Here is a 17,580-nt window from a genome sequence, read left to right as displayed (position 1 = left end):
TGCATAGCATTTTGGACTGTCCTTGAGCAGTGCCTGTTTTGGTGGAATTCCGCCACCAATCTTTTCACTCTGGTTTTGTGCATGCCGAGGAGTATCAAGGAACCTTTGCAAACAAACAGTGTGGAACAGATGGCCAAAGAAAAAGAGCAGAGAATGTGGGCACTGTTCATTGCTATTGTCCCTTGTTTGTTTCACACTGCTTGTTTCCCCAGAAGAACGCTCATTTGCAGTTCAGCCTCGATATAATGAACTTGAATATGACAAATTATTAGATATAACGAAGTAAATTTTAAACATTCATCGCCAATGTAAGCATGCAACTAACACATCCTTACAACAAATATTGGATATCATGAAGGCATTTTCCTGTTTTCGAATGTAATTTCGAGTAAGGTGCAACTGTACCTGCTTATCAAATTTTACGTTGTGAAAGTGTTGACGTTTCCGAAAACTGCTTATTTCTCGAATTTCAAACTCCCCAATCGTGGTTATTTTTCTGACTGTCTCATGGCTTTATCTTCTGCTCCTGCCCACGCTCCGGTGACCTTGGAACCTCCTTGGGGCTTCGCAGGTGTCCGAGAGTGCCCGACACTGGTGGAGTGCTGTTGCAGCCTTGGCGACGGTGGTGGCCGACAGCGTTAAAGATTTGCGTTCCCTCTTTCATCGGTCCGTAGACGAGACAGCGCTGAGTGAAGCGCTCTATTGCGTGGCCACCTTCCTGCTGCATTTCCAGAGGACGTACAGCCTCTGCCACGCGTGAGTACACTGTGTTGCTTCAAATGCTCTCGCTAACAAAGTACGCAGCACAAAGTAATCCAGCATACAAAGAGGACACTTATTTTTCGGTTTCTCCTAGATTTCCACCTAGCTGTCGCAGTTGAACCTCAGTGTAATGAACATTGATATAACAAATTTTTTTGTATAACGCTGGAAATCTGAAAGTTTTTCGCCAATATCAGTGTGCGACGAATATATGCTGGTAATGAATATAGAATATAATGAAGATTTTTCTTGTGCGGAATCAACTTCGCCGTAATGAGGTTCAACTGTATACATACAAGCAAGTTTCTCGGCGATGCATGCTGAGGAATACAAGTTTGTACAAGGATGGTGAATCGGGACAGTTGTAACCTAGCCGTGGTAGCGGAGCCCGGCAAAATGAAGTTATGGTCTTCATTTCTTCATAGACACAGACTCGTGTTTCTCTGTCTTTGTATACCCGTGCGCCGCCATCGTAAACAGAAGTTTGACTCACCACGCAAACTTACAGAGCGAATGTCCATCCATGCTGGACACTAAGGCCTAAGTTGCTTGTGGGTGCTGCTTCGAGAATGGGAGCACGTCTGAGCTATCCTGTTTGCCCGTGCCAGTGTCGTGCTCCGAAACCAAACGGGAATCCTTCTGCAGGACGGTCGTGGAAAGCGAACCGACTGTGGAGTTGCTCTGCATGCGGCACTATCCTGCAGTCGAAGAGGAGGAACCACATTTCTTACATCCCCGACTTATGCGTGCCATCGAGTGGAAGTGTGGTGATAAAGACGACGATGTTTGTTGGCAGCCGTTTTAATGTGGGGCAGCGGCAAACGGTCACTTCGACTGCGGGGTCTAATCAGGTTTTGCTACATTTATCACCGTCTGTAGCAGTTTGCCTATCTGATCTCAATCTTTGCTTTCATCATTGAAACCTGAGTCTCTATGTTGTACTATTTGCTAAGCTCGCAATGACTTGTAATAGCTGCATAGCTACGAGACCGACTCCCATCATCGCGTGTAGTACAGTGAAGCAGAACATCAGGAGATGCGAGAGCTGGTGCAGGGAAGACAAACATGGGGAGATTCAAATGAGTTGACTGGCCCTAGAACGTTTGGCTGGTTCGGATCATCTGATCTGGTGTTGGCAAGATCGACACTGGCAGAACTTTCTCCCTAGGACAATTGACAGTCCTGTTTTTTTTTCTCACATTGCTTATTGTATTTGTGGAAACAGAGCACCGTGTATTGGAAAACAAAGGCAGGTTCATGGTGCTCTAGCATAAATTAAGAGACAAAACTATGAAACATTAAGAATGAACTTTGAAGTGAAATTGGCCAAGACTTAAGCTGTCTTCACCCTCTTATCAAATACCTGAAAATTCCCTCAAACATGTTCTTTTCTTTTTGTCTTTTTTATTTTGATGATTGGACAATACAGATGCTCAATCAGAGCAGTCGCAACTAAAAACACATTTGCAGCTGCCAGTACTGGGGTTTTCATGCTCTGTGACCATTGAGAGATGTGATGCTGTGTTGAAGACTTGCTCCATATGTCACTTTAATTCAAATCCTCAAGTTTAGTTGAATGTCATCAAAAATATCTTCTGTCCATTTCAGCAGGGCTTCAGGAGTCGGTTTTCATGTGACATGCAACTTGTTGAATTTCTGCTTGGCCTCTGTCACTAAACTCCAGAAACCAGGTTGACTGTATTTTCCTAGATTTTAGGAAGGCTTTTGATTCCGTTCCCTATACACTACTACTACAAAAGCCGTAATTTTTTAACATTCCCATCACCCTCTTAACTTGGATCGACTCTTATTTGTTTCAAAGAAAACAGCGAGTTGTTCTTGGTAGTGAGGACATCATCTGCAGTTACCCTTTTATGTTATGTTCCCTGTGATCTGTCCTGGGCCACTTCTGCTTTTGGTCTATATTTATGATCTCACTAAGCACATTTCTAGATGAATCTGTTTGTTCTCGTATGATTGTTGTATTTATTGTGATGTCAATTGTGCAACTGATGCTGAATACAGTGTAGAACCCCACTGATACCTTTATCACTAGACCGTAACGAAAAATGCGTAAGAGCCAGGAAACACAAGAGTTGGGAAACCAGAAAATTTTTTTAAATGGCAGTAGTGGTGCACCGCACAGAATTTTGTTGCCGTGGTAACACTTCAAAAAATTGTAGAGCATTGTCTGCTGCATTTTCACACGTTGGATGAGCACGAGGCGTTTCTCGAGAGCTTGCAGTACTGTGTGGCTCTCACGATCGTCACTTGATTGGACATGCCTCCTCAGTGAGTCTTGTGTCGCTACAGCCGACGTAAAGGTTGGCTCCAGCAGCTACTCCCCCTCCTGCTCAACTTTGTCGTCACTGTTGCATATATCGGCACACACTCAGCCACGATCTGATCAATGGTGAACACCTCAAAGGTGATAAATGCGGTTAAAGTCTTGTAGCATCTTGGAAAAAAGGCTGGCTTCATCAGCATTGAAAATGTCCTTGCATTCGTAATCTTTGGTTATGGACAACACGGTCTCTTTCTACTTGTCGATGCTTGCCGTGTGGGCGCTTGCAGCCCCTCCGTTGATCGTTCAGTAGTGTATCCCATGCCTCTTTTTAAAGTGGTCAATCTACCAATTTGACTCCTCAAAATCATTGATGCCAAGCTTGTCAGAAATCTCCAGTGCTTTTTCTCGCAAGGTGGTTCCGTTAAAGTTTAGTCCTGCAGCTCTGGCTTGCTTAACATTTGAAATCGGCCTGATTAAGCTGCACGTGCATTAAACCTCGGGCTTGCTTGCATCTGACATCGAAGATTTGAGCCTTTTCTTCAATGTCACTCCTTATTGTAACAATGGAATTCAGGGTAGAAGGCGAGGCCCAATTCCTTCAATGTGAAAATGTTCTTCTGCCTCGGGACTTTTGGTCACTGTGCACAGAATATTCGACTTCCCTTGCAGCAAAACTAATTTTCACTTTCTTGATGCCATGGTTGAAGACCACCTGACGCTTCTGCGGTAAACGAACTACAGTTTCCAGATGAACACGTGGTCTTGTGCACTGAAGGAGTGAACTGGCAACAGAGCGAGAAAGCCACTTGGAACACCCACAGTCAGTTACATTGAGACGTAGAAGCAGCTGGAGCGGTGCCAGGCATTGGGCACATTGGAAGCGTTCACCCGTATTCACTCCTTGCGTCTTGCACGGCATGCCCACAGCCGGAAAGAAAGGCCAAAGGATTTCAAAGCAGTAGGACGAAGTGCACGCAGCAAGCTTGTGCGACGAGTCAGCAGCATAAAGGAGCAACGGCAGCAAAGGTATCCGTGGGAAGCATGGATAAGTGCAACTGCAGACGATAGAAACGATGATGATGGTAGTACAGCCTGCCCAGAAGCCCCCTGCAGCCTTTTCCCTATCGCATTGCACAATGCCACACCACTTTGTTTGGCTAATCCCGTAGTCAAGCTAGGCCAAGTGTGTCAAAAGTGAACATGGCCGACGGTACTCGTCGCTCGGGCCAACTCGGAGTGCCAGTTCACAATCTTTTATGCTGAATCGTTCCCGCAGTTGTGTTGTAACCATGAGGTTCCTAATGCAGTGAATCCTATGGGAGCTATGCTGGTGTGGTGTGTGGAGTGCGCGACTCGGTGCGGTGGATGGAGACGACAAGAAGCAGACGACAAGCAGTGCGTGCGCGGAGGCGAATTCTGTGCTGGTTGAAAGATGACAAACGTCAAAGACCGTCCGGCACGTGAAAACGTGGCGTAAGAAAAAATAACCAAAGAACCTGTCATCACAGCTGGCACTGACCAGAAACAATGTCACAGCTGGGAAAATGCAGCACCCGGAAATCTAATAGTGGGGTTCTACTGTATCTGCAAAAAAAGGTCTTGATGCTATACTCACATGGTGTAATGCATGGCACGTGAACTTCAATATTTCGAAATGTAACTTGTTTAGTTTCATAAAGAAAAAAGCACCCTTTTACTGCTGATTATGTGGTGGAAGGTAAACCATTGAGTGCTGTATCGGAATACAAATACTGTATCTAAGTGTAACATGTTTTCTAGTGTTTATCCTAGAAACTTCAAAAGCATTGGACAGCAGAGGAGACATACACAAATGCTGCTGTCCTCTGCTGTTAATTGTTTTTGATGTTTCTCGGCTAAATACCAGAAAACATGTACCAACAAGGCTGAAACTCAGCACTTGCAGCGTTGTTATCCAGGTGTAATTCTGACCAAAAAATATTGCCCATAATGCTTACGTGCAGTATGTGACATTGAAGGCTAACCGAGTGCTAAATTTCTTGCAACAAAACTTTCGACATGCGCCTATCAAATTGAAGAATACACTCTATGTGAGTAATGTGCACCCAATCCTTGAGTACGCACGTGCTGCTTGGGATCCAGCGATGAAAGCGTGTGCGGAGGTACGGAAGCACGTCCAGAAACAAACAGCTCGTTTTTATCGGGCAGTTATGATTTCACAAAATGCTCTTCGCATATACTATTGATCGTGGATATATCGAACTTGAAACGGGTAGTGTATAGATTATCCCTGACAGTCCTTCGTCCTCTAGGGCGAGGCAGCATCCACCAGAGGTCGTGCACATTGTGCGCATGAAGCCCTATTGTTCAGAATGAAATTAAATGAAGTGAAATGTTTGTCACAACTTGTCTGATATGACATTTTGCTGCCGTTGGGTGAGCATCGGAACGATGCTCTCTCCGGAGGGAGGCAAATGCCACATCCAATATGGGCATGTAGAGAAAGACAAAGATCTCTCGCGTTGCAGAAGAGAAGACGAGGTCCATGCCTGATTGCTTTTCAGTCTATCTAATTAAAGTGTCCTGCCCTGTTCCCAGTTCTTGCTGTTTTCGCATCGTGACAATATGAAATATAAAATTATGCAGAAGCCATCAACGATGATTGTTGATGCAAGCGAATATACGAAAGGACAATTGAGAGAGAGAGGGCGAGCGAGAGAGCCGACAAAAGTTTTTCTTGCCAAGTCTGACCATCGACCATCAGAAAACTCAGAAACATCAGAAAGAGCCAATGAAAACTATTCACTTTAAAATATGCCTATCTGAAGCTTATTTGAAACCTCCGCACATTTCCGACAGTTTCCAGAGAGGAAATTTAACGACTTGCTTCTCCAAGGCCATTTTGAATGCACAGAAGCTTACATATTTTTTGCACATCAATGTCGCACGTCACTTGTGCTGTGAAGTAGTCTCTGACATACTGATCGCTATGCTAACCCGGAAAGCCCATGTTGACTGGGTCCAAGACCGCAGTGCGCTATGTGCATATTGAAGTGTTGTTTTGCTGTAGGATAAAAATCCGTCCAAGTTGGGGTTGGGATCGGATTCATTTTCGCCGCTTGTGGAACTCTAAAATGCCATTTGCGGAAAGTGCTTGTCTACAAGAATACAAACGAGGTGACGCAGACATCTCTGTTTGCAAGGGTGGAAATACTGCGCCAGTGGCGCCATTTTGATACTCAAGCAAATTGCTGCACCAAATTGTGCCACGCTGCACCAGAACAGCTTTTCCAGCTCTGGCCGTGGCAGGCATCAGCGAAAGATCTTCACCGGTGAGGTGCAGAGCGTTGTGTCGTTGGTCTCGGAGTACCTCTGAAAGTAACTTTCGTATTCTGGTGGCCTGGGGCTAATGGGCGTGAACAGCTATATCCGATGAAGCCCCATGAATAAACCTTTCGGCACTATAATAAAACTTACGGTAGCAGCATTCTTTTATCTTGCCACCCGAGCCAGTGAGTGAGGGCAAGCGAGAGTGCACGCGAGAAGGCCAGTTTTGGTGGAGTGGAGGGAGTCGCATAGATGTGCAACTGCCATTTCCACGGAAACGCACACGAGAGTGCACGCGTTGCTGGCCGTGCCTTTTGTTCTTTTAGTTCTTTTTGACCCGTGCCGGTGCCTTGCCATTTGCTGTTGATCGCAAATCCCTATATTGTGTCACTCAGATTGCCATGCAGCACCATCGTCGGGATCAAAAACTGCAAACTTTTTTGGAGAGGTCAGGAGAGGAGGAATGTTGCTCTCTCTACCTTATTGAGGGGGATTACACCCAATCACTCAGTGTGGACTGCAGATGTCTAGGTGCTTCTAGTGAGTCTAGTGAGTAGCAAAGCGAAGTCAGTCTCGTGCACAATCTAGGTTTGAGCTAGTTGCACTATCACATTACCTAGAAATGTCTTTGACTACACTACTGTGGCGTTCGCTAACCTTAGCTTCACAACTTCAGTTGAAAAACACCTCCTGTCACTTCGCCAAATAGTGTGAAAAATGTCTTTAGGCTGCTCTTCAACACATAGCCTTGCAGAATGAAAAGCTTTCTTACTGTTTCCCTGCCTAATTATAATAATGCTCTACATTAACATTTGCAGGCTCCAGACTGCTTCAATAATAACATATATGTGCTGCACACTGCTCTGAAAATCAGTATTTGTCTACTCCAATCTGCTGCAGAATCAAATTTCATCTGCTCCAAAAATTGCTCCAAAATCACTTTGGGCATTGCCATCCCTGCGTTCGGCATCCCATGCTCAGAGCCACGCTGTGGAAAGATTAAGTGTCATCCACGTTTTGTTGTCAAAGGATGCCTTCGCCCTCTTGAATCAGCGTAGCCATCTGCTCTTGCCGACAATCTATGTCTGCAGTTTGCGGAGTCATCCATATATGCACAGCAAGCAAAACTGACAAACGCACCCTGCTAACTTTTCCTTGATATCATGTACTGCCCTTTATATTCAATATCTTTTTTTGTTTGACAGCATCTGCCAAAAAAATTTCAGACTGCGCGAGAAGTGATCGGAGTTATGAGTTGAGTGCTTGTGTGCCGTGTCAACTTCTCTGTCTCTCGTGTTTCCTGTGCTCTAGGTTTTTATAAGACATTTGCGAACTTCTGCACCGAATATGTGCCGTACACCGTGTAAAGCAATATATTCGGCGTGCAAGGGTTGGGTACTTTTTGGTTTCAGAGACAAATCTAGTTCGTTAAATCCTATGGCAGGACAATTTTGCTTCATTAAAACTAGGTTTTAAATACAGGAATCTCTATGAGGAGTTGAAGGGGAATTTCACTTATTTCGATACATCCGTTATTTCGTTATAACAAGGTTTGACTATAAAAAAGGAACTCGGATGGCTTTTGCTTTCACAGTGAAAATATCTGCTTCTCTCAATGTATTGCGGTGTTTTCAATAAGAGAACTGCAGTAAGTAAACAAGAATACCTCAAAGATCCCAATTCTGTGTCAAAATGAATAGATCATGTCCTGAAGGTATGCCAGTATAAATGCCATATTAATGTTTTCAAACATACCTTTTTTTACCCGTACCATACAAGATTAGAATTCATTACCATAGTGTATTGTCATTGCACCGTCCTCTATTTTTATACTACTGCACAAATGTGTGTTTCTGTATGAAAACTGATCACCTGTGTTTTGTCAATCGATATTGTTCGTATGCATCACTTGATTTCACTTACTTTTGTACCTGAATCATATTGTTTGCCTCCTATAATGATGCCCAATCTGACCGCTGTAGGTTTTTGTATAAATAAATAATTGAATCCCAACCTCTCTCTCTCTCTTCTATTTCCGTCTGGGTAATTCTAGAGAATGCACCTTCGTGCAAGCAAGGTTGCTGCTGTGCTGTAAAATTCGTTAAATGTGTATCAACGTGACATTTTCGACCAGTAATTTTATTTTCATACCGAAATCGCAAAAAAACTCAAATACAAAGTTTTCAACTCTGTAACTTAGTGATAAATAATGATAGTGCGCTTCTGTAACCTTCACCTAGTAAGGATCCGAAGTGGACAAAATTGATGCATTATACATCACTCTGAAATATACCAATATTTTTGAGTAGGCCTTTGCAACATCCTCGTTAACATTGTAACACTTTCATGTAAATTAAATTCATACATCAAATTTGTCCCCTTTAGATGCCCGAACAGTTGCAGTATGTAGAACTGCGATATCTATTTTTGGTGCAAAGTCACGAATTCATAAACTTTGCACATAAATCTTTCGTTAAACTCACCGATTTTCGGCAATAATTGTTGCAAAATTCCAAGCCCCAGATCAGAATTCCGTTTCCTGGAGTCACTAGAATTTAACGTTCTCTTCCAAATGCGATAATTTAATTTAACTCAGTCCAGCGATTGCACTCGAAATGTAGTTGAATAGCATACCTGCCAATCCTCCAGAATTATTTGTAATGTTTATGAAAGTGGGCTCGTTTCGCAACATAAAAATGTTGCGTCAAGCTTTATGAAAAATTCATTCTGTTTACTAAAAAGACTCGCTCATCGGTCTCCGAACTTTTCGTTGGATGTTTCTTTATGGTGAAAAGGACGCCAGAGGGGTACTTGGTTCAAACAAGTTCCTGAAGCAGGCACAATCGGAAACAGCGAATTTGTCGGTAAAGTCACTGTGATTAAAAAACAATATGTTGCATGTCAGTCTCTGCTGTCCTGAGTAAAGGTACACTCGGCTTGGCTTATACTTTGCTTGACTTATATATGACCAAAGCATGTAAGCAAGAAACCACAAAAGCACGTAGCTATTATTGCAGAAATAATACAACAGTTCAGGAAGCATGAACTGCATGAACATCAGCTTGATAAACAAACAATTCATTTCTTATGGCTAAGACTGCACTTACCGTCTGCTTCTCACCAATGCTGTAGTACAATCGCTATTGCACTCACCTATCGCTGTTTCCAGCACAGGAATGGACAAACACGATAGTGGCTTCAGATTGAGAATTCTGGTGAAAAATTTTCTGCACTGTTCTTCCTGTTGCCATTGCAGTATTGGACACTGAATGGTAAACTTTCCGTTGCACTAAAGAAAAAGGGTACCATAAAAATTTGTTTGTCGATCCCTTTAAATTGGGAAAGTGCAGCCAATGCATTGGTGACAGTAGTGAATGAGACAGTAGTGTACGACTAATGTACGAATAAAACTAATGTACGACCCACTAATGTACGACTAAAACTGAAACTCCAGCAAACTGAATTGATACCTGATGGAGTGCAGTGTTCACTATGTCACATCACTATGAGAACATCAGTCACCTTGAATCATTCCTTGGGTGCCAGTTGCAGTTAGTCGCACAGTGGTGGTAGTTTGGGCGAGTTCGTATTTCATGATGTTTTTTTGAATTAGCACAACTCAGAATGAGTGAAAGAACCAAGACTCTAAGAGCGCATAACAAAAAATAGGAGACAGGAGGGGCGCTAAACACAGTTGCAGCAACGAGCGAAACAGTAGCACAATGTGCAAAACAATGTGCAAAAAAAGGAAGGGCCCATTGAACTAGAAATAAAGTTCACAAGCGTGGCTGTTTGGACGAGTTGGTGTAGCTACCGGGCAGCCATTGTAAGGCACCAGCAGTGCGCTGGTGAACAGTGTCGCTAGCAGCAGCAGTAAGAGCAATGGCATGTAATGCAGACGACGGGGCAAAGGTGCACATGGCACTTCCAAGTATATTGCACTACGGTTTCCAGGCCTGACGAATTGGAAAACACATTTTCATGCATTTGCTCTTGAGAAAGGTTGTTGCTTGTATGAGGTAGGTGACATTCATGGCATCAGGTAGTATATGAAGCGGAAAACGAGCAAATTGCAATGCAAGTGCACCCCGTAAAGAAAGTTCGCCATGGCAAGTCAAGATGTGGAACTCCAGCAATTTTTTATTTTTTTTTTGCTGGGCACAATGACATTGCCGTGTATTTGTAACAAATATAGGTGCTCTAGAAACAGACAGGAGACAATTTGTACACGATAAAAAAAACATAACACAAACAATAACTTTGTGAACACACGCTAAATCTATATACCGTAACTACTGTATTCGTAAACAACACGCCAACACTTAAACTGCAGTTTCTCAGTTCCTTATACAGTAAAGGACAAACAGTCTTATCGTCACGACGTGGTGGGAGCCCGTCCAACGTGGCACAAGACAGGCCGTTGTAGCTTGGACGTGACGCAGACGTCAGCCTCCATCCCGGTCACTTGACGGGGCTGGTTTCCGCATTGGCGACAGTGCGCCGGGTTGCTGACGTGGCCAGGCGATTGCCTCCGTGGCACTGGACGGTGGCAGGTGATGGCTTTGCGAGGCTGGACTGAGGCGGTGCAGCACTGCCACGGCATTGTCGCCGAGGCTTAGGAACTGAAGCTGTCGCTGATCAACTCTCAGACGTCCCCTATCTGGTCTGGGTCCCCGATGAATCCTGATCACGTCGCCAGAGCACAGCTGACGGTGTATCTGTACCAGTCCATGCCGACATCTGCAATGCCAGCTCATCTGTCTTCTCCCTTTTCTTCTTTTTCTCACGTGCTTCATGCGCTTCACGCATCACATGTTGGAAAGATGCTTGTTTGTTTGTTTGTGTTTTGTTTGTTCCTTCACATGCTCCCACTTCGTTTCGGCGACCGGCGTCGTCATCTTCTTGACACTTATTTTTCACCGCACGTGCTAAAGCCCTGTCTCTTATGACATTAGTTAATGCATGTAGGTTGGCGAATCAGCACAAGAATCGCGGACAAATGCCTCCAATTTTGGTTTCTTGTGCTACTTCACCGATCCTTCACTGATCACTGACAATTTTTTCCAGTTAGCGACGTAACTTTTTTAGTGATGTGACAGGACAATTAGCGACACTTTAGCGACTTCAAGGTTAAGAATGTGTGAGTGAGTGAAATAAATTTATTTAGGTCCAGAGAAGACGCAGGGGAGACCCCATGTCACCCAGCTAGTCCCACGTAGGGACCGCCAAGCCGAGCTTGACGGCCCGATTGCGGGCACTCTGGAAGGCCAGGGTTTGGTCGTTGAATTCGGGGCTGCCCAAAAGTGCAGCCCACCTATCCTCGCTGAAGGTGTAGCCGATGGCTTCACACTCCCACAACACATGGTTCAATGTTGCTGTTAGTCCACAGGCAGGTCAGTCCACACTGGGATACCTTTCAGGGTATATAGCGTGAAGAACCGCAAGGTTAGGATACGCACGAGCTTGTAAAAGTCGAAGGGTCACTGCCCGCGCCCTGCATAAGGCAGGGTGCAGGAGGGGGAATACCCGTCTTGACAGATTGTAATGCTTGGTGATCTCATTATACGTGAGCAATGGTTCCCCGCGGGATAGGGGGACTGTGGAGGCGGCACGGTCAGTGAGTCCTCGCGCGGCCTCGTGCGCGCTCTCGTTAGGGTTAGAGGGAGAGCTCTCAGTCGACCCCAAGTGAGCGGAAAACCAAATGAGAGAATGTGGAGAGATACTTTTCAAGCTTTGGAGAATGCGAAGGGCCTGAGGGGAAACCATCCCGGTTTGGTAGGCCTTAATGGCCGCTTTGGAATCGCTATATACAGTATAGACCACTTATAACGTAACCGTTTATAGTGCAGGACCGGGTATAGTACGGTCTTTTCAGAGTCCCGTTAATTTTTCCATAGCACTCCATGTATACGCATACCGCTTACAGTGCAGCCGCTTGAGACGAAATACCGGTTATAATGCGGCTTCCGCGCGGGAAAATCTCGCCGATAAGGGCGGCAGCGAGCACGCTTCTCAACAAGGTGCGTGCTCTCGGCCGGCGTGTGGATTATTTAATGCAATCAAACTCTCGTTAATTCGGACTTATGTGGCCGCACATTGGTTAATTTGGACTACTTTCGGAGCTCGAGGAGCGCAGCAAATGTGCGATGCAAAAGAGCAAGAACGGCACTAGCGTCCAACCGAAACGAAGCGGCGGAGTCCCCATCGCCATAGCCATCAGTTGAAAACGTACGTGAATGACAGCAACGCCAGAACACTTCGAGCCTATTTGTGTCTTTAAAGCCTGTGTTCTTGCGTTTACCGCTGTGCATAACACCGCGTTGGGCACAGGCTTTCGTAACTGCGTAGTCGTCATCCACGATCGCGTCAATAGCGGCCGTGGTTTTCTCCGCAGTGGTTGCGGCGAACAGTAGTTTCATTTTTACTTGGTACGCGCGTCGGCCTCGTGCCTAAGAAACTGTGTAGTCGCCATCAATGATCGCATAGATAGCGACCGCGGTTTCGACCGCCACTTGTTGAAGCGAATGGTAGTTAATTCATCCAGACTTGGTGCATGCGTTGGGCGCGTGCCTTCAGCACCGTGAAGTTGCCGTTCATAATCGCATCGATAGCGGTCACAGTTTTTTCCGCAGCGGTTGCGGCAAACTGTTGTTTCGTTTTGACTCTGTGCAAAGCTGTCGAACTTAAAGAGCACCGGCTACATCGCAATTATGTTTTCGCCAGCTCACTGGTGAAAACGTGATTGCGATATGCGGGCGATAGTACAAAGCATGTCTACATGCTTGGTCTACATGTTTGCATACGTGCAGGGCTTGAAAATCGTTGTTTTGGTTATAGTGCGGTACCGCTTATAGTACAGATATTCGCGACTCCGGCGACTTACGTTATAAGCGGTCTACACTGTATTGCCTCTCTGCGACCATCGAGCACCGCCAGCACGATTGCAACCTGTTCGGCTACCAAGGGCTTTGAAGTGCGTACTGTAGCGCAGCAAGTGATCTTCGAATTAGAGTCGACGATGGAGATGGCAAACGCCTCTTGTTGGACATACGCCGCGGCATCCACGAAGCTTGCCTCAATGTGGTTGTTATGGACATGTTGGAGTAGAGCTCTACCCCTGGCCCGGCGTAATGTGTGCTTCGAAAATACATTTCTAGAATTCGCTTTGTTATTCAAAATCTGCAAAGTGGTTTCCAAGATAGGTTTTACACCGTGTGGACTTCGTGTGACCATGATGAAGCAACAGTAGTCTACGCAGATGAAAGCTGTACGTCATGGTAAATTACGCCAAGGAACAGGCTTCATCTTGCGCTTAACCAATGCAATGCAATTATTTATGAAGCACATGAGAATGGGATTTAAAGCTGCATTTGCTACAGTACGTTCGATTGATGGACGTTCGCAAGTGTAGCAGTAAATAAAATTATTAATACATTGCAATAAATTTTATGGTGGCGTTTAGAACATATCAGAGTGAATGGGTTCATTCACGCAAATCTGAACACATCACCTTCGTTGCTCACAGCTTTCAGACAAATCAATACTGCACGGAGCTTTCAGGTGCATCAAGAGCCGGAAATGTACCATTAGACCTTTATAAAGGTTACGTAATTGTCATTTGTGGCTACACTGATTTGTAATCTTAAAATATAAAGGTAAAAGAGGTAAACACACGCTTTCGGCTGCCATCGTACGTTACTTTTAAATACGTTGGTAAAGTTAAGGTCCTCTACACCTTGCTGGTAAATTTACGGTTTACCTATACCTCTGTTGCACGGACACTAGACGAACGTGAAACTTTTCGGTAGATGTGCTACACCATGCTAGTTTATTATGGTGTTCCAAGAACATTTACGTTCACGTTCAAGAACATTCATATCAAATTCAATTCACTAGACTGCTTAAGTCACTTTTACATGAAATTTAGTGAAATTTTAGCGACTCTTCGTCTCAGTTTGGCAACATGCTAAAAAAATGTTGGCAACACTCGTCTATCTAGCCTTTTACGCCGATCCTGTGATCCAACTTGTCTACTAGCTTAAGCCAATAGGTATGTGCTTGTGATCGTGAGGCCGTTGTGGTACTAATATTTTTAACTGGGCATATATCAGGGTATGCATGATGTGACATGCAGGCATGACTTGTCATTTGGGCCACTAGGTATGTGCCCGTGGTCATGATGCAGCTGTGGTCGTTTCTTTAACTGGATATATATCTGGATTCACATGACATGAATGTCATGACATGACGTTTGACATGCATGCATGTTGTGACATGTTTGACACGGTATTTGGGCCACAAGGCATGTACTCGTGGTCGTGATCCCGTTTTCGTCGTTTCTCTAATTCCATATATATCAGCACATGCATGTATGACATGAATGACATGGCATGGCATGACATTTGGGCCACTAGGTACGTGTTTGTGGTTGTGTTGCGATTGTAGTCATATCTTTAACTGAATATATCTTATCAGTATATGCATGACATGAATGACGTGACGTTACATGACATGCATGTCATGCTTGTGGTCATGATGCTGTTGTGGTCATATATTTAAATGGATGTAATATCAGTAATTGGAGATCGCAGGGAGAGGCTTTCGTCCTGCAGTGGACATAAAAATAGGCTGATGATGATGATGATGAATATCAGTATATGCATAACATGGCATGATTGACAACTAGTAATGCTTTTTGGCACCCCAAACGATGCTGGATGGCATGCTACCTGCAAAATGTTTTGCACAGTATTGATTCCCACAGTGCGTGAGATGTGCATGATTTTTTTTTACACAGTCACTGCCATGAATCCAAACATTTCTTTTTTTTTATTGTTCTTTAACACGACTGTGCAAATTTCTGGTGTTCACATGCATTGTGTGTGCAGGCTTCACTACCGCGTCTACTATGTGCTGCACGTAATGGAGAGGCCAGGGATGGCGACACTCAACATTTCCAGCCGATCGGGCCAGCAGAGTCTCTGGAAGTTTCGGTATGCACATATGCCTCTCTTGAATAAGACAGTTTTTCTTTGGAAAGGAGGCAGCTGCTATTGTTTTGCACCATCTCAGAGGTGAACTGAAACTTTTTTGCATGAGTTCAGTGTTAATGCGTGCCAAAGATCCTAAAAAATTCATCCAGCTGAAATCTTTGTTAAAGTAAAGGTTCGCTGTGCTACCCGAAGTGACGCGCCGCAGTAACCTAATGGCTGTGTCATTGCACGGCTGAGCTCGTGGTCGCGGGTCCTGTTCTCTGCTGCAGCGGCCACATTTCGATGGAGGTGTAATGCAAAAACATTGCTGTGCTTAGATTTAAGTGCGCGTTAAATAACCCCAGGTGGTCAAAATTAATACAGGGTCTCCCACTGCTGTGTGTCCCTCACAATCGTATCGTGGTTTTAGCAAGTAGAACCTCAGAAATAAATTATTTTGCTACCCAAAGTGAGTGCAGTCTGCCGCTTCATGTGCATCCATTGTCTTTTGGTTGTTGTCAAGATTGCAGCCTTTCTTGCAGGGAAAAGGGGCAGCGCGTACGCTTCACCCATGAGCAGATGCGCATTATCAATCATGAGCTGGTGCCCACCGACGTCGTGCGCATCCTGGCATTTGCTGGTGAGTGTGCTGCTTGTAACCAGCTGATCTTTGCTAGTGATTTGAAAGTGGGCTGTCGAACCGAACTAGAACTGAACGGAAAACTGGAGCTGAACCGTTCTCAGCTGAACCGGAACAGAAGCAAACCATTATTGTTCTGGCATCTTGGGACCGAATCTGAACCAGAATTCATTGAAGTAACTGTTCCGAACTGGATTGAAAAATGGCTCAGAAGGTCTGTGGGCCCTCTACTAGGGCGGTTCGTCGGAGGGGAAACATTGGACAAAGGCTCCAAGCCTCTCATATTCGACAAAGGATTCGCACACTCTAGGGAAGTCTGAAATAACTTCTAATTACCTCAACTCAGGTTCCGAAATTCTTTATGTTGTTCGTTTTGGTGCCAAAGTTGCCTTTATGCGACAAAAAATGTGAGCACTTTATGCATGCTCGCTAATCTTGCTGCAGCAAAAGGACTGAAATAGTTCTATTCAATTCATCTTCTGTTTTAATTTAATGCTGCACGCAATGGGCTGAGCTGCAGTTGTAATCCACCAACTCACGAGAAATCTATTGCATTGAAACTCTTGAAGTTCTTTCCAATTCTGCTTGCTGTCATCTGTGATGTGACAATACTTCATGGGACAATGACGAGGAAAGAAAGAGAGGGAATGAACCCCCCCCCCCCCCATGAATGTACAGACCAGATACGCTTACAGATTAAGAAATATCTTATTGTAGAGCTCAAACTAATTAGAAGTGAGGTGTAAGTTTGCTCTATTTAGGGTAGCAGGAAGTCCGATTATATGACTTTCTCGGGACTTGCGCGAAAATGTCATATACTCCAACCAACAAAAATTGCACTTTTGCGTGACAGAATTGGGAGGAGCTTCGATTTAAACTATATGCTAATACTCTGCAGGACTCGGAAATCGTAACTACCCAAAAAACAAAAGTGAAAAGGGTAATGCAGCGCTGGTGCCAATCACCTGTTATTCGAGGGATTTAGCATACCGTGTATCTTGATACGTGCTTGCGAGCATGTTAAGCATTCTTTTCTCACCTACACACTTTACTAAAATTGGTCAGTCTCTTATAGATTTTCTTTGAGCCATGCAGCAAAAGCTTTCTTTCGAGTGCAGCAACGTTCGCAAGGAGGTCGCCTGCACATAGGGATCTCTGAATGTTGTTGATGCTGCGTGACACATCTGCAAACGTAGGCACAGGCACGGCAGCATCTGTGGCGGCGTACTTGTACGAGGTGGCAGCCAGCAGTGTCGGCACGAGGGAATGCCTTCTTGCCGGTTCCCTCTCATACGATGACCCGCGCTAAACCAGGAGCCAAACGATAGACGCGTGTGAAGTCGTATGTAGACAGAAAGCTCTGAACTGTGTGCGTGAATAGGCACATCTGCGTTCGGTGAAACTTCAGCTGAAATCTCATGAAAGTGAGATTTCACTTTCACTTGTCGCCATTCACTCTGCCCACTTCGCATGTGGGAATTGTTTCACTCGGTCATTATTGGTTTAGAGAAAACATGGAGGACCCTCACTACAGGCAGTGCTGAGAAAAAAATGTTGAGAGAGAGAGAAAGCTCAAGGTGACGGCAACGAAGGTGCTGCTGAGAGAAAACGTT

At 44.7% G+C, this 17,580-nt stretch overlaps 1 protein-coding gene across 4 annotated transcripts in view; it reads left to right on the top strand.

Moving 5' to 3' along the window:
- LOC119461649 (F-box DNA helicase 1) overlaps positions 1–17,580 on the top strand; it is a 157,112-nt gene that overhangs the window by 14,499 nt on the left and 125,033 nt on the right. For all 4 annotated transcript variants that reach the window (XM_049671834.1, XM_049671833.1, XM_049671831.1 and 1 more), the window contains exons 5-7: positions 572–756; positions 15,244–15,348; positions 15,870–15,967. In XM_049671834.1, the coding sequence (XP_049527791.1) occupies positions 572–756; positions 15,244–15,348; positions 15,870–15,967 (388 nt within the window). The remainder of the gene's footprint in view (positions 1–571; positions 757–15,243; positions 15,349–15,869; positions 15,968–17,580) is intronic.

The sequence above is a fragment of the Dermacentor silvarum genome, chromosome 8 (assembly GCF_013339745.2).
Source record: "Dermacentor silvarum isolate Dsil-2018 chromosome 8, BIME_Dsil_1.4, whole genome shotgun sequence".
Taxonomy (NCBI): Eukaryota; Metazoa; Arthropoda; class Arachnida; order Ixodida; family Ixodidae; genus Dermacentor; species Dermacentor silvarum.
This window is presented reverse-complemented; position numbering and strand designations above follow the sequence as displayed.